General features: G+C 45.9%; 4 protein-coding genes across 4 annotated transcripts; 1 reads left to right on the top strand and 3 right to left on the bottom strand.

Annotated features, from left to right (window-relative positions):
- Nucleotides 1-1,044: 1,044 nt before the first annotated feature.
- On the bottom strand, nucleotides 1,045-1,844 carry F5J12DRAFT_895723 (uncharacterized protein; the record flags this gene model as incomplete). Its single annotated transcript, XM_051747858.1, has 3 exons — nucleotides 1,045-1,200; nucleotides 1,262-1,639; nucleotides 1,713-1,844. The coding sequence occupies 3 exons, from the start codon at nucleotides 1,842-1,844 to the stop codon at nucleotides 1,045-1,047; spliced, it is 666 nt and encodes a 221-aa protein (XP_051597156.1).
- Nucleotides 1,845-2,925: 1,081 nt separating this feature from the next.
- Nucleotides 2,926-3,653, bottom strand: F5J12DRAFT_785078 (uncharacterized protein; the record flags this gene model as incomplete). The annotated part of the gene is made up of 4 exons (XM_051743168.1): nucleotides 2,926-2,973; nucleotides 3,150-3,402; nucleotides 3,442-3,501; nucleotides 3,601-3,653. The coding sequence occupies 4 exons, from the start codon at nucleotides 3,651-3,653 to the stop codon at nucleotides 2,926-2,928; spliced, it is 414 nt and encodes a 137-aa protein (XP_051597155.1).
- A 10,655-nt stretch (nucleotides 3,654-14,308) lies between these two features.
- Nucleotides 14,309-14,530, bottom strand: F5J12DRAFT_725121 (uncharacterized protein; the record flags this gene model as incomplete). Its single annotated transcript, XM_051741595.1, has 1 exon — nucleotides 14,309-14,530. A coding segment is annotated over one exon (222 nt), but the record flags the coding sequence as incomplete, so codon positions are not given.
- Nucleotides 14,531-22,993: 8,463 nt separating this feature from the next.
- F5J12DRAFT_895719 (uncharacterized protein) lies at nucleotides 22,994-23,851 on the top strand (the record flags this gene model as incomplete). Its single annotated transcript, XM_051747857.1, has 1 exon — nucleotides 22,994-23,851. One exon carries the CDS (start codon nucleotides 22,994-22,996, stop codon nucleotides 23,849-23,851), a length of 858 nt encoding a protein of 285 aa, XP_051597153.1.
- Nucleotides 23,852-27,109: the final 3,258 nt, after the last annotated feature.

Here is a 27,109-nt window from a genome sequence, read left to right as displayed (position 1 = left end):
TCAAGCCTGGTCCTAGTCTGGCCTAGAAAACCCAACTCTGGCCCTATATAACCTAACTCTGGCCTAGATAACTCAAGTCCAGTGTTTTACCCCTATCTCTGGTCCCCTTGGGCCTCTCGGCCTCATGCTGCTCCATCCCAGTCCTCCCAGGTCCATGTCCAGGTCACTTGGACATAACTCCAGTCTGTTCTCCAAAGTTTGTGCTATATTTAGTTTAGTCCTCTTGCCTGATCTCTGCTTACTGTACAAATCCTGTGTCTGACTCCAGTCATGCCAGTCACCTGGACTTTGGCTATTATCCTTGGCACAGCTTCTGTGGCTATCTGCCCCTTGGTAATCATCTTCCTAATAGCTTACTAACATGTCCAGCTTCATGTTCATTACTCCAGACCAGCCTCATGTATTTAACCCCTGTACATACTTCATAGCACCTCAGTCAGAATATCAATTTAGTATTACCCTCAACTCTGTATTACCCCTTGAATCTACTCTATAGCTAAGGCTGAGCCTTAAGCTGTCCCTGGCCCCTGTCCCAGACCTCTCCCTGGTTTGCATAAGGGTACAGCACATAAGCTGAGACCAAGGGAGGTAGATCCAACCCCAGACTGGCTTTCCCCTGTGTGCACTCCAAGACCAGTCGGTTTCCCATGCTACCAGCCTTGTTCCCACACTTCCTGCCTTAACTCTGGTCCTCCAGAGTTAGCCCCTGACCTCCAGCCTTAACTCTGGTCCAACTGGACTTGGCCCATGTCTCCTGGCCTTGACTCTGGCCACCCAGACTAGCCCCTGTCACCTGGTCTTGAAACCTGGTCACCTGAGGGCAAACCCATACTTGACAGGGGCTGCCTTCAAGGTCATAATTGATTTGACTTGTTTGTGGGACAGCCCTGCCTCCCCAACAGTACTGGAGTTCTTTTGCTGAAGGTGGTGTCAACTTGTTCCCTTGTGGAATTTCACCTGTACAGCACTCACCTTTCTTCCTACTCCATGAGAGCACATGCACTTGTGCTTTGCCTTCCTGCACTGTTTTCAGGATGACTCTGGCTACCCAATGCACATGAGGTTTGCCTGGGCACATGTCTCACAGGGCTCATTGTCTCCAGCCATGTGAGGTCCCTTTGCAGAAGGCCCTGGCTTGCCTTCACCATCACCCTCATCATCATTGACATTGTCAGCCAGCTCATCCTCCTCACTGGTGGCCTGCAGAATTTTCATTCAAGTCAGCATTCACACTTGGGGTTGTCAAGGATGTAGAATGCACCTTCTGTTTCCCTTTTCCCTTGCTTGTGCTACCAGAGCCCCCCCCTGTTGAATGTGCAGCTCTGTTTGATGGGTATCCTTCAGTGTCTTCTGGCATGTGGTTTTGACCCTCACCTCTTGCTGCTTGGCCCTGGGTGTGCATGGATGGTGCCTTGGCCAACATCTTGGCCTCCAACCATGCTCTCTCCTCTACCTGCTCCTGGTAGTCCTCAACAAGGTTGTTGATGTTGAATCTATGCTGCCCTTCTGGCCACCAAAGATCTGCTATTGCTATAGCTGCTGGGATCACCTCATTCTGCTGTATCATGGATTCTTCAGTCATGTCATGTAGGTTGGCATTGCACACCTTTGGGATGGAGATCTTGTTCTTGTCAATGTACTTCCACCATGAGTAGATGCCAGCCAGGGGAATGGTCAGCATGTCATGTTGCATGGGTCTCTGGTGCACTCACCCAAGTCTGGTCCCAGTCCTCCACCCATTCATATATCACCTCTAAGCTCTCTTCAGGCCATGGCACTGTGTTGATTAGCACCCTAATGTGTCTTAGAGCTGCTGACAGCAAGGTGATTGCCTGGTCCCTCATGCTGCATACCAGTTGTGCATTGTGGATCAAGTAGGCTTGCATGTTGAAGGTTGGGTATGGGCTTGGGTAGTGGATATGGGTGTAGCTGGGGAGTGAAAGTTTGATGAGTGGTGAGCCACTTTCTGGGAGAGTTTAAATTCCACAGGGCCATCTTGTACAATGTGGAATTCCACTCTGTGCATGAGGCAGAATTCTGGCCACATGCCATCATTATTATGTAAAGCCTGCCAATATTCTGTGCTCATCTCTGTCATGTCTCAGTTCAGTCTGACTGAGGATGGTCAGCTTTCAAAGTCCCTGGGAGGTGTAGGGAGTCATATACTTCCTAAGGCTGGAACATGAATCAGTCACTAAATTCTGCAAGCCTCTGCAACAAATGCATTGGATGAGAGGGGACTGGTTTTTCCATCATGTTCTGAAGTGCCAGATTGACCTCCAAAACATTCTCAGCCTTCCAAGTACTGATTAGTCCAGAACACATCAGGCATGGGGGGGAAACAGTCCAGGGAATGACTGACAGCAGGTTTTTTGAGGGACTGATGGTTCTGAGAGGATGCTATACTGATGGCACTGTGGTGGCCACCAGTATTTGATAAGAATTCCTTGAGAAAATGACCATGTGGGCTAGAGAGATGATTTCATGAGTTGTGGTAAAAGAGGGAGGGTTAATGGTACAAGTCCAATATTTGTCATTGTTTAAATGCTGACAAATCATCTGGAAGATCATGTGGTCTATTATGTAATCATATTTTCCCATCCTTCATGCCCTTAATCCCATCAAAAGGTCACTTTTCACCAGTCAGGGACAAAAGCATTGCAATGCACTTTTCAGAAAGAATAGGGTGTATCTTGGCATGTATTGCTTTGTTTTGACTGAAACTTAGTGCTCTGGAAAGCTTAGAGTCACCTCTTTCCAATGGTATAGTTATCATGATTATCTGTGCAGAATAGCCTGAGCTACATCAGCAGCAAGTCACACCTCACAAACATTGCAACACTTTTGTCCCTCACTGTAACTAGCATTGGTGAAATATGAACCCTAGCCAATACACCCTTCAATGGCTCCCACTGACACTTAGGATCATGCATCTGCAAAACTTGCAATGTCCTCCATGATACCACCAAGTGCCTAAAACCTTTCAAATGTGTGGAAACAGCCCTGAATGTCATTAAGTGCATCCCCCAGAAATGGATGCCATCTCCTGTTCCTAACCAGAAGAATCCTGATTTATCACTGGACAAAATTGCTCACAACTGAAGATCCCTGGAAGAAAAAAGTGCCCTGACTTTCAACCTGGCACTCACTGAGGCTGGCCCCATTGAAAACTCCTTCCACATACTACACCCCCCAGTCCCACAAATGAGCTCCCACATGGCCCAACTGCAGGCACCAGATGACATAGCCCACCCAACAGTCAAAATCTCATACAGTTCAATCCACAAGATTAATGAGGATGGGGAAAGAGTCTCCTGTGATAGTGCCTTCCTTGCACCTAATGACCCCCAAAACATTGCTTTCCACACAATTAGTGACCATGCAACAAGTGAAACCAGTATCCTGTGCACTATACTAGAATCAGTCAGGAAAATAGCTCACTTTGTACCCATACTGGCCCACATCAACTTGGAATCAATTGTTAAAAACCTCACCATTAACCTACCTAGAAATGAAGATAATGATGGGTACCACTGTGATGACATCCACCTATACTGCTTCCTTGTAGCAACCCTGTGCCATTGCAGCACCCACACCCACCTCCAAGCCTGGAGCACAAACACCCCCCACTTAATATGATCAGTGGCATCCATTCTGGCTAAAGAAGCCCTCACCTACCCATCCCTGACATCTTGTGATGTGTCCATAAACCTGCACTTCTCCATCTGAGGGTTACAACTGTCCACTGGGTTGCAGCATATGTTCCACCACACCCTAATTATGCACTACTCCATGAATGACCTAGGAGCAAATAGGCAAATGAAAATAAACCTAGCTGTAACCCAACATGCTGTGTGGAAACTACAAGGCACCACCCCATCTGAAGCAGAGATCTGGAAAAGCATAAGAAGCAAGGACATACCCAAAAACATCTGTAATTTCCTACAGAAGTGCCTCCAAGGATGCTACAAAATTGGCAAGTACTGGCTCAGGATTCCATCCTATGAAGCAAGAGGTGCCTGCATCTTCTGCAGTGAACCTGAATCAATGCCACACATACAAATAGAATGTACACACTCACCTTTCCTGGCCATAATCATAATTTGGCCTTTAGCAAAATGCTTGTGGTCAATGCATGGAGCCAAATGGCCTGAAATAGCCTTTGGCACCATTCTCAGCACTGGCCTTGCAGTCTTCTGCAATTGTGGGAGAAGATTGATTGGTGACTCCTGACTGTTCATGACCCTAACCCTGGAATCTGCACACCTTATATGGAAACTGCGGTGTGATTGGGTCATTAATAAAGGCACCTATGAGAATACACTATCACCATATGAAATCCATAATAAATGGGTGCACACTATTAACCTAAGACTGAAATTTAACTGCCTCCAAACAGACATCAAGTGATATGGTAGCAAAGGCTTAAAGCAAGATACCATTGTCAAAACCTGGAGCAGCACTTTACTTAACAAAGAGAATCTTCCAGACAATTTGATTTGGAAGTCAGGGGTTTTAGTGGGTATTTCACCTCAGCATCCTCTGGGGCATGGTAGGTAAAGCTACCAACAAGGTGGAGAGTCCCACACTACCATAGCCAGGGTGCATAAAGCATTTCCCCTGGGTGATATTATGGGCTTTATATGATTATATGATTATGTTTTTTCTTCCTTTCTACAACCCCTAGGTGCAAACCCCAACTCCCTACATGCTACTAAGGGGCTGACTTAGTCAGTTGCCTTTCTAGTGTTCACATCCATTAAAATTTTTTAAAAAAAGTACTAGCACCAAAACCCAATAGTAGGGAGATCTCTCTCCTTACAACACAGGAACGGTAAAAGTGGACAGGGGGCTTTTTGAGATGTAATATCACTGTATAAAGTCATCTGATGCATTACCTGTGACAAAAACTAAGTAGGAAATAACTAACATACAATTAGTAAAGTGTAAAACAAATACAAGGGATAACTATACCTCAGCCACTGCCTGAGTATGGGCAAGACAACTGAGGGTTTTGTAAGTGAGAGAGGTGAAGTATATATATATGTGAAAACAAGCTTGTAAGAACAAGGAACAAGGGGTAAGAGAAGATACTAGTAGTGATACATAACCTGTCAAAAATAGAAGTGTGGGAAAAAAGGCCAGTTCATCTAAGGTTCACCTAAGGTTCATCAGAGGTTCATCCACTGGCCACTTATGTAACCTTGTCACTTGTTGACACTCCCACTTCAGTGAAGTTGAAGTCCCATAGCCTTGATGAACTTCCAATGTTGTTTGTGAGTAAGAGCCTTGGTCATGAATGTCAGCTACCATGTCTCCAGTTGGGACATACTGGACAGCAGCTTCCTTATTTGCTACAAGATCATCCCATACATGATGGTATTTCTGTCAACAAGTGACAAGGTTACATAAGTGGCCAGCAGATGAACCTCTGATGAACCTTAGATGAACCTTAGACAAACTGGCCTTTTTCCTGTGCCTCTATTTTTGACAGGTTATGTATCACCACTAGTATCCATTTTTTACCCCTTGTCCCTTGTTCTTACAAGCTCATTTTCACATATATATACTTCACTTCTCTCACTTACAAAACCATCAGTCATCTTGCCCATACTCAGGCAGTGGCTGAGGTATGGTTATCCCTTGTATTCATTTTACACCTTACTAATTGTATGTTAGCTATTTTCTATTTAGGTGGACAATCTAGTTGTCTTGCCCATACTCAGGCAGTGGTTGAGCTATTTTCTATTTAGTTCTTGTCAATTTCCACTGTATATGCTTAGTCCAGGCCTGGAACTGTGGGTCCTAGCACAAGATGATGGCAGCCTGGTTGTCACAAAGGAGTTCAGTGGGTTGTGGTTGCTGATGTCCAATTTCATAGAAACCTCACAACCACTGGAGGTGCTGGCCAGCAATGCTGAGTCCAATGTACTCTGACTCTGTACTTAACAGAGCAACCATTGACTGCTGCTTGCTAGCCCTGGAAATGGCTCCATTGTTTGAGATGAACACATAGCCAGATGTGGACTGGGAGGTGTCTGGGTCTCCAGACCACTTGGCATCAGTGTAGCCATGCAAGTCCATGTCCATGGAGATGTCTGAGCCATCATAGACTAACTCTAAGTCCTTTGTGGTTTGCATGTAGTATAGGACCCTCTTTGCCATCTCCCAGTGTGTCTCAGTGGGTGCTGCTGTGGGGAGCAGGAATCTGCTACCTAGTATGGGGTTGTGGGCTCCAGCCTAGGGATAGGCAATCTGAAGGGGTGAGTTCAACCCAAGGGGAGTTGATCTAGCAGTAGGAGGGGGATAGGGAATGACTGTGACCAAGTCACACACATTGCTCAACCTGTAAATGAAAAGCACGATGGATTAAGGACTGTGCAAGCCTCAAGCCCCCTAGAAATCTGTTGGAAATATGCCTACAACTCAGGACTGGGCAGCGGAAAGGAAAGGGGTCATCTCAATGTCATTATTCTGCTCACTCTCTCTGTCTCTAACCTGGGGGCTTCAAGATTGTTATTTTCCTGTCAATGCAGACAGGTATAAGTGTAGCTACATGCAGAGTATGCAACTATGAACTCAGTGACATCAAAAGTGAAAAGAGCAACAGGAAATGATGGGAATTAGGTGAGATCAATGTAATAATGGCCATGAGGCCAGTATGACATCAGCAATCAAAAGAGTGACTAAAATAAAGAAAGTGCAAGGAAGTGCAAGTGGTCCAAAGGGAAGTGAACAATAAGATGGTGAGAGTGACAGAAATGCACTTACATAACTGATAGTGCAGGTCTGAAGAGCACAAGTGAGCAAGTGCAGGTGGCCTGAAAGTGGTCACAAGTGTCAGAACCTCATCACAACGGCCAAGGGGAGTGTCTAGAGGTCACACAATGGCAGGGGAAGTGGCACAACTGAAGAGGGTAGAGTATTGGGCAACCTGCAGCATGGAGGGTGTCAAAGATGCTTGGGAGCAGTTGCATTTGCATTGCTTTTATCACAGAGTCTATAGACACTTAGTAGACCTCCAATTGACACTATACACACATTCCTAGTGTAGGAAGATTGTTCTCCCCACACTGCACTGAAATGGCTGAGTACTCCAACTGGGAATGCAAGGTCTGGCTGCATTCTGAGCATGGCATACATCAGTGAGCCTATGACAGTTAGGTAGGACATGCACTGGCCTTCAATGGTTACCTCTGGGACCAGTGGTCCATCCTCTGGTTTTGCCACAGTCAGTTTTAGGTTGTGTGGCAGTGGGGTGTGCACCAGTTTGCAGTTTTTCATGCCAGTGCATTCTAACACAGTCCAGATGTACTGTGACTGGGATAGTGTGATGGTCTGGTTTTGCCAGTCATGTTGGAGTTTGATCCTAGGATGTACTTTGCCTCTCCAAGGTCCCACATCTTGAAAGATGATGCTAGTGTGGATTTTACCTCATCCATGAATTTCTGGGAACTTGCAGCCAAGAGTGCATCATCCACATAGACCACCAAGAAACAAACCTGTTGGCCCTTTTGGAGAACATACAGGCAGGTCTCAGCATCCAGCCAGGTGAAGCCAATTTCACTAAGTTTATGGTCAAGGGTTTTGTTCCAAGTCCAGCCAGCCTGCTTAAGTCCATAGAGGGAGCACTTGAGCCACCAACAGTAACCTGGTTGTATTGGGACTCCAGATGGTGGGGACATGTATAATTCCTCCTCCAACTTGCCATTTAGGTAGGCAGTGGAAACATCCATTTGGACCAACTCCAGGTTATGCTTTGCTGCCAGTGCAATGATGATCCTCACAGACTCTAGGTTTGCTACTGCTGCAAAAACCTCCTGATAGTCTACACCCTCTCATTGGGTGAAGCCACAGGGAACTATTTGGAGTTTGTACCACTCTATCATGCCTGCTTGATCATGCCTGATCTGGAAAACTGGCTTTGAGGTGATTGGGGTAACTCCAGCTGGGACTGGGACTGTCTCATACACATGGTTGGAATTCAGGGAAAGTAGTTCCTCTTCAAGGCTGATCTCCAGAGGTGGCCATCCAGTCAAGAGAAGGCTTCATCGAGAGTCTGGGGAAGATCATTTGATGGACCAGTACCTGCAACTCCAGCAAAGAAAGTGTCATTGTCTAGTAGTTCAGACAGGAAGGCACCTGGGATTTCAGGCTCAGCTGGGGATGGTGCTTCTTGATGATTTTGGTGTAGGGATCAAGTTTGAGTTCCCTATGAGAAGTTGTTTTGGTCAGGGGTTGAGGGGTTGAGGGTTTCTTTTTGTTTTCTTTCTTTCTTTTGTTTGTGTGTTTGTATCACTGGACTTAGTGGTGAGCAGCTGTGTTGCTGACTAAGCACATGCGCTGTGTTCATGTGAGTTCAGTTTGCCATTAAAAAAAATACATGTCAGAGGCCCTCAGCAGCAGGGTGTTATAGTCTTGTAATTCAGCAAGTTTTTGATGTCAGATTTATTACTTTGGGGAGTACCCAAAGGGCCAGGAGGACTGGAAAGAGGTAGAGGACAGCTACAGTTAAGTATTCTTTCTAGTTCGCATTTTTTACACTTTTACTAGACTCCATCACTCTGAAACAGAATCTTATGGCATAAAATCTGCACATTTATTTTTCACAGCTGCACTGCCACACTACCATGCCCATTCAACCATGTCATTACCTTTTGCAACCGCACTGCCACACCACCATGCCCATTTGACCATGTTATTACCTTTTGCAGCCACACTGCCACACCACCATGCACATTCAACCATGTTTTTATGTGTTGCAGCCATGCAACTGCACTGCCACACCCACTTGATTGCATCACTGTTACCTTGCACAGCTACACTACCATGTTATTGTATAATATATAGATGATATTTCCTTTGTAAACTCAACTACTACACCATGTCCAATTACATTACCAGTGCCACAAAGCACAGAAAAATATTTCCAGGGTGTAACACAGGGAGGAGGCAATTGTGCCACTACACTTGGAGCACCCCATCCCAGCCTATGAACTTTTGATATGTTGTTGGCACACATGGCCCCTTTAAAGGGACATAATAACTAGATAGATGTGTCCAATATATCAAAAAGGTGTCAACTTTGTCAGTTTTCCCCCCATCACACTTTCCAACCATTTATGCCCATTAGGATGGGCAGAAAAGCATTTATTTATGGTCTAATACAATTATAGTACATTTAACTATCATATGCAATGCCCACAGGGCAGGGATAGCGCCCAGGAAGGAAGGGGAGGCTAAGGGCAATGAGGGCAGTGTGTGGGAATGTTGGATATCAGGCACATGCAAAATGAGGACATGTTTTGGGAATAGTGGCTGTGCATTGTGTGACACAACTTCTGGGAAGCATGTGACTAAGGGGAAAGCTGAAGGGAATCCTCTAGGCTTGTCCCAAGGGGTGCTGAGTGGGAAAGGGAGTAGAATATGACTGTAGAGGCAAGTAGGTAGTCAGGTGTAAGTTGCAGAATTTAATTCTGGGGGGCAGTAAGTGCATGAGACACAGAGAAGCTGGGTATATGAAATTCCAAACAGTGTTCTTGACTTTTTGGCAGTATTTCTGAGATGAGGGTTATGCAAGTAGGGACTTGTGAATGCAGAGGATGCAGGAGGCACTGAGGATGCTGTAGACACTGTAGAGGAAATAGACTCTTTAGACTCTGGGAACTCTTAGACTCACAAATATTCCAACATCAAGATGGAATTATATAGTACATGGGGTATAGGTATCAGGTATTAGTCAGAATAAAGTGGGTTGGGTAAACTAAAATCCCAGAAAATAAAGGTGGACATGTCAGACATCAATGAAGTACAGGAACATATGAAATTGGACTGGTAAGTAGTAAACAAGGGAGGCAAAGGGAAGGATGGGCATCTTCCACAGGATGAGGGTATTGCATACATCAGTAGACCACTTTGTGAGCTGGTAGTCCTAAGGAATCTGTCCAGTGCTGGACAGCTCTGGACAGCTCTGGCCAGCAAAAGTGATATACTGATGTACTACAGTGTGAGATGCAAAAGGCAAAGTTTGTAGGGAGAGGCAGTGGTGCTGAAGGGAAGAGCATATGAATGTGAAGTAAGGTTTATAGAATTTGGGGCAACAGGGGTAACCAGAGTTTTTTACTGACATCTGACAAGACTGACTGGTAACATGGTGGGGCAGTGGCTAGGGTGACACAATTGCAGAATTGCAGATCAATGTTCTGATGGCTCTGGATGGCATGTTGATGGCCAGGGGAAATTCTGAAGCTGACAGGGGATAGGAGAATACATGTGGTGACAAGCAGAGAGAGTTCCAAAGGCAACAAACTGGGTAACACTGATAGGGGCTTGCCTTAGAGGTGGTGGAATTAACTGATGGTATCCTGCTTCAGCCTCAGGGAGTATACAACTCCCTACAGTGTTTTTATGCTTATGTAATCACATAAAATGCAGAGGAGTAATGAAAATTACCTGTGGGGATTTGTGGAAAAGAAACTCCTAAGGGGGGGGGAGATCTCAGATCTGCATTACTATTACATTGATGCATCACTACTGGTAGGAGGGAGTTAGGCAGTCTTGCATCACAGTTATGCTGCAATTATCATAATTGATGCACCAGGAGGACAGGGAATGGTGACTCAAGTAGTTAAATTATGTTGCTATATGTAGTATGAAGTCATACCTGATGTCATAGCCATGTCTTGACCCTGGCCAGACTCAGCCTCACATTCACCCAGTCTGGCCTCAGCCTTGCCAAACCTCTACCCCCAGTTGGTCTAGTGTGGTGTAAGGAAAATCCAAGTAGCTGTATAACATGAGCTAGTTGGTTTAGATAACAACAATAAAATGAAGGGAATGAATTGCTTGTCTCAAAGGATTTTGGACTGTTGAAACTAGAAGGCAGGATTCAGCACTTTGAAGTGGTAGTGTTTTGTGGCATTTGCACTGTGTTCCACAGTGTAGTACTGGCAATGCAAGCAGTATACATAGTTCATGCACAGTGGTTTGCAAGGCAGGCAGCATAGACACAGACCATGGTAAAAGAAAGAGTCTGAAGGAAAGGAAATGACCAGAACAAAGTAACCACAGGTATAGCAGTGTGTGAGGGTGAAAGGGTGTGGAAAGGTAGCATGTGAACAGTGGTGGGTGAAAGCAGTATGGAGACATAATGATAGCCACAGAATGGTTGATAATAGGGGCTTACACATCTAGGGAATGCAGATTCCTCACAGTGGGTGGCACTACAATGCAGTGTTACTATGAAGTGTCATTTTGGTTGAGCCTGACCCAGCCTCATCCCTGGCCCACCCTCATCTCTCTCCCAGTCTCTGGTCACCTTTGTCATGCCTTACTAATACTGTTCTTACCAATCATATTATCAATCATTGTGAGACCAGCATTACCAATCTCTGAACTATAGCTACCTCTAGTATATAAGCTCATAGATACTTGGCCTGTACTTCTTCAGTCCTGGACTCTCATCTTAGCCTCAGACTCAGACTGCAACCCCTGCAAGGGAATAGCACTGTGTCTCCAGTCACTATGTCCAATCAGTCCACCATCCAACTGCTGCCCCCTCTCTGTTCCCAACTCCTTGGCCTTGCACTCTCACCAGTCTCCAGTCCAGTCTTGAACCTGGCCACCCTGGACTTGACACCTGATGTGAAAATCTTGAGTCTACCTTCCACTGAGTGGTGCAGTGTACTATTACATGTTTTTGATATGTTTTGAGAATCTGCACAATTTTTTGTGCCTTTTCACATGCTTCCTGAGTGACTATTTCACTTTCCCAGTATTCCCCCCTGCAGGTATGGACTTGGGGATGTTGTAGGGGACTCTTCTGAGTATTCCAAACCTTTCTAGATAGTTACATTGACAATAAATACCCTGGAACTTGACAAAGCTCCTAAATACCAGAAGGAGGAGATTATGGCATAACACCTCAAGGAATCCACCTGATGTACTGAGGTATTGGTATGTTATAGGTACAGAGGCCCCCTCCAAGGGGGTGCCTTTTTTGAGTGCCCACATCAGGTGTATCAGAAATGCAGACACTTCTTTGTTTAAGCCTGACATCCTTTCCAGCTATTGTGGAACCCTTGGATACTTGATAGCAGGTCTAATTATGCGCCAATATACTCAGTGGAACTACTATACCATGTACAATTACAGTCTTAGCACCAGAATGCCTAGGAAATGATTTTCCAGCTGAGATTGTGTCACTGTACCTGAAGTACCCCACCACAGCTTATGAGTTTTGAATATGTTGTAGGCACATATGGCACCTTAAAGAGGACACAGTGGCCAGATAGAAACATCAAAAAGTTGTCTGCTTTTTATTTTATTTTTCCCCTATCACACCTGCCATTATCAGAAGTGATGCATAGGGAAGTGGGTGTTGGAACATAAAGTGCCCCTGTGGTACTTAACCACTGTGCGATGTTTTGGCTGCTTTCATAACCTGAAATAGTGCACATACTTGTAGTATTTTCTACTAGTATTCCCTCAGTAGTTTGTTCACTACTGAGGGTAAGTCTGTTTATATTACAAGCATTCTACTATACTGACATCCTGTAGTAGCCTACAGGTACAGTAATACACTCAGCAGTTTGTTCACTACTGAGGTAGGCTACAGATATTTCTACAGTGGGAAGGGCAGCAGAGAGTAGACATATTGTGTAGGGTTTGTACTGAGTTTACACAGGAAATATCATCTATGTATTATACAATAACATAGTTGTGTAGCTGCACAAGGTAACAACAATGTGGTCGAGTGGGTGTGGCGATGCAGTTGCACAGCCACAACACATAAAAACGCAGTTGAATGAGCACAGTGGTGTGGCTGTGTGGCTGCAAAAGGTAATGATGTGGTCAAATGGGTGTGGTGGTGTGGCAGTGCAGCCACGAGAAATAAATATGCATATTTTACACCATAGAATCTCCCTTTTGGGTTGACCAATATTCTTGCCCACTGATTAATTACTATTTCTAGGTTAAGCTATTTACCTATTCCTACATCAGCATGCTGCTTCATCATCTAAGGTCCACTAGTAATCTCAGTTTCTGTCTGCTGGCCTTTTCTCCCTTGCACTCCAACATGTGCTAGCCACCATCCTAGTTGGGCAAGGTGGTGGTGATCTGGGTGGTCAGGGTATTTGCTGTGGTGGAGTCTGGGGTTCTGGTAACTGGACTTGCAGTTCCAGTGTATGAGGGTGGCCACCTGAACCAGGGTCTGGATTCATTTCCTCTGGGACTGGTGGGTTGATATGTGGGGGTGGTGGATCTCCTCCCACTGCTCCCACTGGCTCTGGTAATTGTGGAGGCAGGTTGATGTCATCCTCCTCTTCTTCAGGAGAACCAGGGTCTGGTCAGTGGAGTTGTGGTGGGAGAAGGCCCTCCCACTGTTCACCAGTGGGGTCTGGTGTCCATGGCCTTAACTCCAGAAGGCTGAGGGAACCAGACTCATTAACCTCACATGCCAGCTAGAGAACACAGTGTGTTTCTGTAGGTCCAGGAGTTTGTAGGCTTGTTGTCCATGGGTGTAACCAATCATGATGACCTTTTGGGCATGTGGGTAGAACTTTCCTGGCCACTGGTCCCTTGGAATTAGTGCATATGCTGGGCATCCAAAACTCCAGAAGATGGTTGGATCCACTTGTCAGTTGAAGACCACTTCATACAGTGTTTGTCCTTTGATGCCTTCAGCTGGACTTTGTGCAGTAATATAGGCTGCTGTGGCGATGGTGTCAGCCCAGAAAGACTTTGGCAGCTTTGACTCCTCAAGCATGGTGTTTGCCAGGGTTGACAAAGTCTGGTTCATGTGCTCTGCAAGTCCATTTTGCACTGGGGTGTCTGGTGCTGAGGTCTCATGCTGGACACCATCAGACTGGAGCTGTTCCCAGGACTTTGCACCAGTGAACTCTCCACCATTGTCACTCCAGAGGTACTCAAAAGTCTCAGTGGTGAATGACTCCTCTCCTAACTCCTGCTGGAAGTAAGTTTTGATGTTTGACCTCCACTGCTGGTAGACCTTTGTGGCTTTGCTTTTGTGGTATACCCAAGGGAAATGTGTGAAGTCATCAACTATCACCACCCAATACTGGTAGCCCTCCCTGGAGGCTGGTGTGATGGGGCCTCCAACATCAGTGTGTACCATTTAGAAAGGTCAGGTGGTGTGAGGACCTTTGGTGGGCTTGAACAGCAGTTTCTTCATTTTTGCTGTTGTACAAGGCTCATGGAACTCTGGTTCTCCAGTCAAAGTGTCAATGCCTGGGAGTTGGCCCTCTCTTGTCATGTGCTGGAGCCAGTTGGTGGAAATGTGTCCCATTCACTGGTGCAGCAAGTTTATGTCAACTGTGGCATGTGCACTCTCAGCTGGTATGACTGGGGTCATGTTTGCATGGTAGAGGTTTTGCCAGTGAGTGCCAGTCATGACTGGTTGCCTTCCCTGGTATATGGAGCAGGTATTTGAGTCCCCTGGGAAGTATGCAGATAGACCAGACTTTGCAAACTTGTTTACAGAGATGAGAGTTACCTTGAAGTCAGGTACATATACAGTGGCTCAAAAAACTGACCCCATGTTTGTATGTTTTACATTAGTTATGACTCAATGCAATAACCCCTAACCCCAGCCCTAAACCATGAGTGTATGAAATAGGGTACTTACTCTTGGCTTTCTATTGGTCCATGAATCAAGTAATTTGGATAGGAATTGATAGAATAGCAGCCATTTAAAAATGACATGTCCTGCAGTCAGTTTTTTGACTTTAAGTTTTGATTACATAGTTTTGAGTTTAACAAAGTTTAAAATGCTGTGAGGTGCTTACTAATGCCTACATGGTATATCACATGGTCTATTTGATGATTTGTCATCATACAAACAATGCCAAACAATGAATTGGGACCATCAAGGCTCTCTCTTCTACCCCAACTCATGAAACCATCCTCCTGGTCCATCTGGGCCATTTTCTCAGAGTAATCCCCATAAATATTGGTACCCACTACAGTAATGTCATCAGGGTATATGTCCAACACAATCAAACCCTTCTGCTTTCAGTCATCCCTGTGCTGTTTCCCCCACCCATACCTGATATGTTCTGCACCTAATCAGTACTGAGACAGCTGGAAATGTCATGGAGGTCAATCTGGCACATCAGAAAATGATGAACAAACAAAACACCTTTTAACCAGTACATTTTCACCACAGTACAATTAGTTTCAATGCTGGGGTGAGACAAAACATTCCTGTGCACTTCAGGTGGCATGGGAAGCATGGCTAGACTGCACTCTCAGCTGACTGTGGATGACTGGGAATGGGTGATTTGGTTATATAAGACCACAGGTAATACCCAGGCCCAGATGGATTGATGGAATCTCCTTCCTAGCAGTTCAGTGGACTATCCCCCCCAGGGCACCTGGACTGTAATGAAGGTCTTCAGCTCACCCTAGCCCTCAACCCAGCACCCTTGAGGTGGAAACCCACCAGATAAGAGGTGATTGGATTGTTGGTCATGTTTTAGAGTGCCAGATTAACCATCATGGCTTTTTCAGCATTCTCAGTACTGATTAGTTGCAGAACATGTCAGGTATGGGTGGGGGAAACAGCACAGGGATGACTGAAAGCAGATTTTTTAAGGGTTTGATTGTGTTGTACATATACCCTGATGACATTACTGTAGTGGGCACCAATATTTATGGGGATTACTCTGAGAAAATGGCCCAAATGGACCAGGAGGATGGTTTCATGAGTTGGGGTAGAAGAGGGAGCCTTGATGGTCCCAATTCATTGTTTGGCATTGTTTGTATGATGACAAATCATCAAATAGACCATGTGATATACCATGTAAGCATTAGTAAGCACCTCACAGCATTTTAAACTTTGTTAAACTCAAAACTATGTAATCAAAACTTAAAGTCAAAAAACTGACATCTGAGAGGATAAAATCATTTGTTGTGCCAGAAACCTTGGTTTGCAGTGTTACTGTACCAATGACAGTGGCCTCAACAGCAGAGCTATCACCAAGGGTTTAGTTTCCTGAATGAAGTGAACCATTTCCAGTGATGGGCCATGTGCAATGTGGCTCCAGATTTGATAATGATGTTTGGGGTTTTTCCAGGAGCCAGCTCAGTCAATATGTAAGCACAAATGTGGTAGCTACATGAGCAGAGTCCAGTGGATTGGTGTCTGGTGGCATCTCAGCCATATTTGACTTTTTGCCCTTCTTAGCTTGTCCTCCACCTGACCTTCCCTTCTGCAGCTCCTTTACCCACTTTTGGTAGGACCAACAGTTGTCAGTGCTGTGGCAAGAGCTTTGATGGTGCTCACACCATTTGTCTCCAGTTGACCCCTTTATTTGAGCCTTAAGGCCAGTTTCCATTGCCCCAGAGAGTGTCAGTTGGCCAGCCTCAGACATGATGCAAGTTTCTACCATGTCAAAGGTCAATTTGTCTGGTTCAACAGTGTTGATAATGGCAGAGGTGAACATGCTCCATTCTGGGGTTTTTGGTAGTGAATTGAGTAAAGTGAATGCAAGTAGTTTGGTGTCAATAGCAAACTTCATGCTGGCAAGCTGGGATTCTGTGGTCCTCATACCAGCAATGTGGTCAGATATGCTGGTTGTGCCATCCCAGGTGGAGTCTAGTAATTGCCAGTACAGATAGTAGGCACTGGCAAGGTTTGAGTCTTCATGTAGCACTAACAGCACATCATATAGGGACTTTGCTGTGGTGTGTTTTTGGGTTTTGATGAGGAGGTCATCTGATAGTTGATCTTGTATGATGACATGTGCCATTTCATTGCATTCAGTCCATTTCCAGAGTTCCTCTGGGTCCAGGGTGGAAGTGGGGATGCTGTTGTTTGTGCCAGACTTGGATGCAGATGTGCCAGTGCTGGTACTGGTGACTGGGCTTGAGCCAGGCTTGAGGTCTGTGCCTAGTACAACCCCTAAGACCTTTTCATGGCAAAGTTGGACAATGATTCAGAGTTTCCAAATCTCATAATTGTTTGGCCCTGTTAGTATGGGCAAGTCAGTGCAGTGGTGCTAGTAGTAGCTGACATCTCAAGTAGTGAAGCTTGGGTGCCTGTTATGCTGGTAGGTTGGCAAGCCAAAGGATTTTCAGGGTGGGGAAAATTATGGGGGGTGTGAGTCATCTGGTGTTGTGTGAGGAGCTAGGATGTGCCCTTGGGGCTCATAACCTGACAAAAACTAAGTAGGAAATAACTCATCCACTGCCTGAGTATGGGCAAGATGACTGAGGGTTTTGTAAGTGAGAGAGGTGAAGTATATATATGTGAAAACAAGCTCATAAGAACAAGGAACAAGGGGTAAGAAAAGATACTAATGGTGATACATAACCTGTCATAAACAGAAGTGCAGGAAAAAAGGCCAGTTCATCTAAGGTTCATCTAAGGTTCATCAGAGGTTTGTCTGCTGGCCTCTTATGTAACCTTGTCACTTGTTGACAACCTGTATTGCCAGGTCTGCTAAGTTGCCCATTACCACTGCTATACAGAGCCAGTTTGGTGATGCATTTCGACATACACTTTACAATGGCCAGCTCACACTGAAGACATTGCATGACATATGCTTGCCTGCCAGTGAGCATATAGATCCTTGGAAGATCTGGGAATTCCAAGTTGTGGCCAAGAAGTGTCACCTTGCTGGTGTTCAGCTTCCCTTTTGGTGAGGCAGGCACTTTTCAAATCCTGCAAATTTCCTTGCCAGTGAAATCCTTCATTCCTGTCACAAGTGGTTCTTCAACCATGTTCTTAAATGGTGCAAGTGGGTACTGGGAGATGATGAACTAGATGCACATTATCACTGTCATCACAAGTGTGTTGGCATTCATCATTTCACTGCAAGAGGCAATGCCCTCCTCTCTGACCTTTCTTACCCACTGCTCCATGTCCAGTGTATTTCCTTTGTGGCAACACCTGTAGAATATATACTACAGGACTATTAGCAGAGTGTAAGGACAGAATGTGGAAAGTGCCCACCTCAGTTGGGTTAAGTAGCCAACTGAGGTGTGACTATGCTACTTGAGTACAAAAACAAACATGATTATGTAATATGGCTAAATGTGTACCATAATACTATGTGGATGAAAGCATAATGTGAAAGGCAGAATATACAACAACACCATCTGACCAGCCTGAGATTGGAATGTACACTGTCTGTTGTATGTTCAACATTGATCCTAATGGTAATTGGTCCAGAGTTAGTATGATTATTCCAATATTGGATGTTATACAGGCAGTTGAACTCATACCAAAATATGGAGAAATGGTCAATCAGGGTGTCACATCAGAGACTTCATGGGAACTTTATGATGACTTCTACCTTAATGCCTTCTTGTCAAGTATGGGTTTACCCTCAAGTGACCAGGCTTCAAGTCTGGGTGACAGGGGCCAAGTCCAGTGGTCCAGAGTCAAGACCAGGAGTGCAGAAACAAGTCTGGTAGCATAGCATGGGAAACTGACCAGTCTAAGAGCACACACAGGGGGAAGCTGGTCTGGGGTTGGATATACATAGATACTGTCATAAATAGCTGTAAAGCCTACATGATGATTGACACCAGAAGCACTGGAATTTTGTGAGCCCAGCATTTGCCAAGGTCATGAAGATGAAAGTGTTTCCACTTGATCAGCAGCTTACACTGCAATTGGGCTGCATAGGTAGCTGATCAAAAATTACACATGGAGGACCCTCCATGATAAAGATGGGCCACTATCAGACTGACTGTTATTTCAATGTGGCTAATATCAATTGCTACCACTGTATTCTAGGAATCCCATTCCTTAGGCAGCATAAAGTAGTGCTCAACTTTGCTGAAAAGTCAATGATGATTGCAGGTGAGAAGGTTTTCATGCTCACAGAGCCTGAGGTCGCCAGAGAGGGGCACCCATGTCCCCCTAACACCACTACCTCCTTGAGCAAATGACTGACATGCCCTGCAAGGCTGTCACAGCCTTGTGAGGGCTTGCAGGGGGGAGGGTGGTTAGAGTTGAAAAGTGAGCCTACACTCACAGTAATAAAACCAATACAAAAAAGAGTGTTGGGGGATAAAGATATACCTCACCTAAGGGAGTGATGGTTCAAAAAGTTTAGATGAAGGTTTGAAGGTGTCAAACCAAAATTACCTCCCTTGTGGGGGGTAAACCACAGGATTCCAATGATCAATAAGGACAAGCGGTACTCATACCACTTGCCTCATTGTGTTGATGTGCTGAAGCAACAGCTGTCAGATAAAATCTGTCAGTACACAGATGCAGAGTGGTGGGTGCTGAAAAGCATCCCACAAGCCACACCTATGCTGTGTATACCAAAGAATGGCAAACTACAAACAGTCATTGACTGTCATAAAAGAAATGAAAACACAATAAGGGATGTAACCCCTTCCCTGATCAGGACCAGATCAGGATGGACATTGCAAGAGCAAAGCATCACTCAAAGATTGACTTGTCAAATGCATACAAACAGGTATGTGTTGAGCCTGAAGATGTCTGGAAGACAGCCTTCTCAACAATTTACAGCACTTTTATAAGCCAAGTCATGCAGCAGGGGGATTGTAATGCCCCTGTGATATTTCAATGCCTTATGACTGTGATCTTCAGAGATCACATAGGACATTTTGTATACATCTACCTTGACAATATATTCATCTACAGCAATACACTGGAGGAGCATGAGCAGCACCTCCAGTGTTTGAAACACTATGTCAGGCCAACTTCTTTCTTGAAAGGGAGAAGTGTGACTTATATGCCAAGAAACTCGACTGCCTTGGGCACATAATCAACACCAAGGGCATGCATGCAGATAGAGACAAGATGTCTTGAATTAGGAACTGGAGAGTACCTAAGTCACTCAACAAGGTTCAACAGTTCATTGGTCTCATAGAATACCTGGCACAGTTTATGCCAGATATCTCACCATACACAATGCCACTAACTGGGATACAAAGGAATGGACATCCATTCCTGTGGAGGGAAATCCACAACTGATGCTTCATTAAGGACCTGGCTTGCAAGTACCCAGTACTGTGGCCAATAGACCCAAGGAAGGAAGAGCCAATATGGCTCATCTGTGATGCATCACTCTACAGAGTAGGTGCACTGTACAGGCAAGGACTGTTAAGTGCAGGTTTATGCTCAGGTGACTGGGCTTCAAGATCAGGTGACAGGGGCTAAGTTTGGGTGACCAAAGTTAGGGCTGGGAGACAGGGGCCCAGTCTGGTTGGACTGGAGTTAGGGCTGGAGGTCAGGGGTTAAGTCTGGAGGACTGGACTTAAGACTGGGAGCACAGGAACAAGGCTGGTAGTGTGGGAGACAGACTGGTCTTGGAGTGCACACAGGGGGAAGCCAGTCCAGGGTTGGATCTACCTCCCTTGGTCTCAGCTTATGTGATGTACCCTTATGCAAGCTGGGGAGAGGTCCAGGACAGGGGCCAGGGATAGCTTAAGGCTTGGCCTTAGCTATAGAGTAGACTTGGAGTGTAGTACAGAGTTGAGGGTAATACTGGAGTGCTATGAAGTATGTACATGGGTTAAATACACAAGGCCAGTCTGGGATAATGAACATGAAGCCAGACTTGTGAATAAGCTATTAGCAAGATGATTAGCAAGAGTGTGGACAGCCATAGGGGCTGTGCCAAGGCTAATAGTCAAAGTCCAGGTGACCAGCATAACTGGGTTTGGACACAGGTTTGTACAGTAAGCAAAGTTCAGACAAGCAGGCTAGATCAAATATAGTACAAACATCGGAAAACAGACCAGAGCTATGTCCAGATGACCCAGACATGGACCTGGGAGGACTGGGGTGGAGCAGTGCAAGGCCAGGAGGCTGGAATGGACCGGAGATAGGGGTAAAACACTGGACTCAAGTTATTTAGGCCAGAGTTGGGTTTCCTAGGGCCAGAGTTGGGTTTTCTGGGCCAGACTAGGACCTGACCTGACCGGAGTTAGGGGCTAGGGGTCTGGACTGGACCAGGATTGAGTCTGAGAGTCATGGATATGACAAGGACCCAAATGGAAAACCTGCCAACCAGCAGGCTTCATGTCAAAAAAGCTGAGCAATGCTCAATAAAACTATAGGACCTTTGAGTGAGAGACCCTTGCAATAATTGAAGCTTTACTGAAATGGGAGGATAAACTCCTTGGGTTTAAATTCACAATAGTGACGGACCATGAGGCCCTGGGATACCTCAAAACCCAATGAAAACTGTCAAGCCAACAGGTCTGGTGGATAGATTATATGTTGCACTTTGAGGTGAACATAGTATATGCCAAAGGCTCAGAGAACTGAGTGGCAGATTGCCTATCCTGTTACTATGAGGGGGAAGGAGGAGACAATGTCTCTGATGAGAATATCAGCAATGGAAGAGCAGGGAGGAACTCTTTGTAAGAGTAACCAGCTGAAGGAAAAATGGGAGAACCACATCCTGGAGGCTCAGGAGATGGCCTTTGCTGCAGAAAGGAATGACAAGGAACCACCTCTCACAATTGCAGAGGAGGATCCATTGATATTTGAATCTGCTGAGGCCTCACAAACCTCACCAATAACCTATGGAGATGCAGCAGAATTCCTGGATGCCATCTGTAAGGGATACAAGAATGAGCCTATGCTCATGAAGATACTAGCACAACTGTCATATCACCCTCAATTTGAGGAGAGAGACAGTTTGCTTTACATGAAAAATCATGGTGGAGAGGAAATACTGTGCCTTCCACATGCAAAGTTCTGAAGGGGTGTTTCTGAGTAGTGACAGACTAATAAGAGAAGATACTCAGGCTTCTATTGGGAGAAGACTGAGGTACAACTAACCTAATAAGAGAGGATACTAAATAGCTTCAGTAAGATAGCTGTAACTCATAATAAAGGAACCTCACCTCAGGCTTCTATTGGGAGAAGACTGAGGTGCATGATGGAAAAACAATGTGCCAAAATGACTGTGCTTATGTAAGATATTACTGGTGTAAGAAATATACTTAATGTGCATCAACACAAAGTACAAGAGCAATGTCATAATTGCACAGGTCATAGACCAGGTGCACAGGATGCTGGGACATTTCAGATCCAAGAGAACAGTGGATTACATCCACAGGTGGTGCTGGTGGCCAAAACTCAGTTGAGAAGTGGACAGGTTCTGTAGAACCTGCCCCATATGTCAGACAACAAAGGCCAACAATCAGTGGCCTCCAGGATTACTGCACAATCTACCTGTGCCAAGACAACCATGGGGGTTGATAGCAATGGACTTTGTGGGACCATTCCCACTGAGCAAAGGGTATGACTACCTGTTGGTAGTCCCAGGTGCAAGCTCTGGAACTCACATGGATATTCATAAAAGAAGTAGCCTGCTTGTATGGGCTACCAGAGACACAAAATTTACATTGACATTCTGGTGTGAGATGCACAGAATGCTAGGAGCAAAGCTCCTAATGTCAACTGCATTTCACCTGCAGACAGACAGCATGTCCAAATGAGCCATATGCAATGTAGCACAGATGCTATGGTTGATGGTCCATCCAGACCAGAGGGACTGGGTGTTGAAGCTGCCAATGGTCAAGTTTGCAATAAACTCAAGCATCAACAGCTCTATGGGGTTTGCCCCATTCAAACTGAAATACAGATATATGCCCATAGTGATGCAACACATTAGTGGGCAAGAGACCATATGGCTGGGCCATACAATTTGAAGGAAGCATCCTGTGGCCCATTGCCCTCTTCAACACCATGGATGATATCCACCAGCTCTATGTGAGAGCATTAAAGGAGCCAGAAGATAAGGCTCCCTGTGTCTGAAAGGCACAGGACCTTATAACTTACCTCAACTTGTGGAAAAGATGCAAGTTGGGGTTGAATGAGGTCATAACCCTTGCACTGAGCAAATGGAAGCCCCCTGCATGGTCTTCCAAGAAATCTCACAAGAGGAGAGAGGCTCTCAAAGAAAAGGGGAAGGCAGTCTGACCCCAAGGGGAGGAGGGGCAAGCATCTGCTGTGGGGATACCCCCACCTATGTCTGGCCCCTCTGGAGGTGCTCCAGTGCTGCAGGAGTGGGTAGCAGATGCTCCTTTGGGCTTGACTCCAGCACCCAATGTAGGATCAACTCCTGCCCCTGCTCTCATCGACCACATAGCAGTTCAACCACATGAGACTCAACAGGTCTCTGAACAAAGGCCTGGGCTGAGTTCCCAAACTCAGTCCTCCATGAGGACACAACCTCCTTGCAAGGCAAAAGGGGCCAAGCCCTCTGCTGGGAAGTCTAGGGGTATCCCCAAGCTACCATCAAATGCCCCTCCCCTTGACAGCTCTGTTGAAGCTTGGAGGGAGTTCATTGACAAAGAACAGAGGTGCCCTTGCTGGGGCAAAGACAGTGAGTCCACACTTGTGGCCATGCTCCCAGGGGTACTGGGGACATCTAGCAGGCCAGATGACTCCAATTCAGAGGCTGATCCTCCATCTCTGCACAATGTACAAGGGTTCCTCCTCTATGAGCACCTGGCACCAGTTCCCTGGAGCCATAGGGCTCAAAATGTCTGGATGTGCAAGTTGGCTTGCCTACTTGTGGTAAGGGGACAATATCAGTCCCTCCTCAACTGGGCAGAAGTCAGCCCAGTCAAAGGCACTTCACATCCCTGGGACAGTGAGTTCACCACCTCAGCTGATAGGGCCTTGATTGCAGTGTATCTTGCTGCTAATGGGGTCAGCATATATGACACTGATGATGCACTGCAATGGGTTCAACAAGCAGGTCAAGAGTATGTCAATGGTATTGTTGCAAATGGAGGGGAGAATAACCCTCAGGTCATGGCAAAAATTGAGCCCCTGAAGAAGCTTTTGCCAAACCTTGCCCCCCAAGCAATGTCAGATTGAGGGAGTGGTACAAGCATCAGGCTCAAGCCATTGGTTGCACCATCAACCAGGTCCCTCCAGGTCACACGCCCTTATGGGCTGATGATCAGCAGATCATCTCCACATTCACCTCTGTGGCATTTATCTATGACTTCCCCACTGTCCTCATGGGGGAGCATCCACTGTCAGGGGAAATCCCCCTGCTAAAGACTCTGAGCCTGAGGAGGGCAAAATGACTGATGACCTGTTCAAGGATGAGGATAGGTCAAAAATGTGAGGGAGTGTTCCCTCTGGAGACTCAACTCTCTGATTGAAGGATTGGGTTCAACACCCTTTCTCTACATTTGGACTTTGAGGCCTAACCCTCAAAGTGTTAGTTCATGAAGCCTAACCTTTGCACAAATTGTCACCTTTCCCTTTTCTTCACATCTCTTTCTTTTCTCCTTTTTCTTTACTTTCTGAGCCTGGGTTGGGTCTGCAGGGCAGGGTGTTAGGGGTTATTCCCCAAAAATAGGAACTACTTAGTATGGGCATGTGATACCAAGGTATCACATGCCTCCTCATATATAAATATTGTCTCAAAAATTTTAGAGATACATCTTTTTGTCTCTGCATCTTACTGTGTGAATACCATACAGTACACTTCATGTGCATGAGCTTGAGACAACCCACATATAACCTTACAGTCTGGGACAGGGGAAGTGGATAGCTAAGGCTCAGCCTTTGCTATTGAAGACTCAGAAGATAATACATACAGAGTTGAGGGTAATACTTAGTTGATATTCTGACTGGGGTGTTATGAAGTAAGTGCAGGAGTTAAATACACAAGGCCAGTCTGGAGTAATGAACATAAAGTTGGATTGGTTGATAAGCTATTAGGAAGATGATTAGCAAGAGAGGACAGCCAGAATGGCTGTGGGAAGACTAATAGTCAAAGGCTGGGTGACTGACATAACTGAAGTTTGTCATATCCATGACTCTCAGACTCAAGCCCAGTCCAGTCCGGACCCCTAGCCCCTATCTCTGGTCAAGTCTGGTCCTAGTTCAGCCCAGACAACACAACTCTGGTCCTAGATAACCCAACTCTTGCCTAGATAACTCAAGTCTGGTGTTTTACACCTATCTCCAGTCCACTCCAGCCTCCTGGCCTTGCACTGCTCCACCCTGGTCCTCCCAGGTCCATGTCCAGGTCACCTGGACATAACTCCAGTCTGTTTTCCATTGCTTGTACTATATTTAGTCTAGTCCCCTTTGCTGATCTTGCTTATGGTATGAAACCTGTGTCTGACTCCAGTTATGCCAGTCACCCAGACTTTGACTATCAGTCTCAGCACAGCCTCTGTGGCTATCCTCTCTTGCTAATCATCTTCCTAATAGCTTATCAACAAGTCCAGCTTTATGTTTGTTACCCCAGACTGGCCTCATGTATTTAACCCATGTACATACTTCATAGCACTCCAGTCAGAATATCAACTCAGTATTACTGCCATGACCATGACACCAACATAATCCCCCTAACATCTACTTCACCCTCTTCCACACCCTGGGAACCTTTCTCTGCCCTCTTCCAATGCATTCCCATGCTCCTCTGACCCCCCCAACACATCTGCACACCTCTCTGGGGTCCCCTGTCCATGTTCTGACCAAATCCGCTCAACTCCACTCATGGAGGCCAGACCTTCATCTGTGCCTCCTCTGAGGCCTTGGTGGGCTCAGTGGGCTGTCAGACTTGCAGCCCTGCATTCCAGATAGGATTCTGCCCTTGTGTCAGTTTTTCTCCATTCTTTGACTCCTTTGGTATTTACCCTCTCTCCCTCATTGTAGTAGTTCCCTTTCAGTAAAGGTCCCCATCATCCCTATCCTCTATCCCTTGTGTCAGAGGTACTGCTAACCTGTTATATGTTTATTGGCTTGCATTCTACACTGCCTGCCCTTGACCTACATTGTATATAAGGCTGCATAGTACTCTGATGTAATCAGTATAAATATTGATAGTAAAGTTCCCACTTCTGACTCCCTCTGAGTTCCCTCCAGAGTTTCATCTCCACTCCTCTGAGTCCACTCTACCTCTGAAATACAAGGGCTGAGCTTGCACAAGGGGCAGTGCACTAGCTAAACCCAACACTCTCTCATCTAACCTCCAACCTCTGACTCCAACACCTGTCTCCAAAACTTTCCTCCATACTCCTCTGCTCCTTGTTCATCACATATCTCACCACCCAGTGGTCAGATTCACTTCAGACTTTGACCACTGTACTCTGCAGCCCAACCTGCTCCTACTCTGCCCTAAGAGGAAGTCAGGGGTGTTGTGCAACTTTGACAATTACCCTCAACTCCATATTACCCCTCAAGTCTACTCAATAGCAAAGGCCAAGCCTTAAGCTATCCCTGGCCCCTGTCCTGGACCTCTCCCCTGCTTGCATAAGGGTACAGCACATAAGCTGAGACCAAGGGAGGTAGATCCAACCCTGAACTGGCTTCCCCCTGTGTGCACTCCAAGACCAGTCACTTTGCCATGCTACTGGTCTTATTCCCACACTCCTGGTCTTAAGTCCAGACCTCTGGACTTAACCTCTGACCCCTGGCCTTAACTCCAGTCCAACTGGACTTGGCCCCTGTCTCCTGGCCTTGACTCTGGTCACCTGGACTTAGCCCCTGACACCCAGTCTTGAAGCCCAGTCACCCAAGGGTAAATCCATACTTCACAGAGTCAGACACAGGTTTAGTATTGTAAGCAATGGTGAGGAACACAAAAAGGGAACTAGACTAGATATAGAACAGACAAAGGAAAACAGACTGGAGTTATGTCCTTGTTTACCTGGACATAGACCTTGGAGGACCAGGGTGGAGCAGCACAAAGCTGAGAGGCCAGAGTGGACTGGAGATAGGGGTAAAGCATTGGATGTGAGTTATCTGGGCTGGAGTTGAGTTATTTAGGGCCAGAGTTGAGTTAGCCAGGCTGAAGTAGGTCCAGACTTGACTGGAGATAGGGGCTAGGGCCTGGACTGGTCCAGGCTTGAGTCCAAGAGTCAGGAATGTGACAGTATCCCCCTCTTAGGAACTGAACCCACTTGTGGTAATCAAATTGGCAGTAAATCATCAGCCAATTAGCCAATTTCCCTAATCAACTACACTTCCTTGGTAATTGAAAAGTGCACTCTAGGGCTGCACAATACCACCAATTTGTGTAATCAAATAAGTAGTAGATGAAGTAGCCCATGTAGCAATGAATGCCACCCCCTACAGTAGGAAAAGGCAATTGTTTAGTCAGCTTTGTAC

The sequence above is a fragment of the Pisolithus orientalis genome (genome assembly GCF_024613125.1).
Source record: "Pisolithus orientalis strain OTSU chromosome Unknown F5J12scaffold_32, whole genome shotgun sequence".
In the NCBI taxonomy this organism is placed as follows: Eukaryota; Fungi; Basidiomycota; class Agaricomycetes; order Boletales; family Pisolithaceae; genus Pisolithus; species Pisolithus orientalis.
This window is presented reverse-complemented; position numbering and strand designations above follow the sequence as displayed.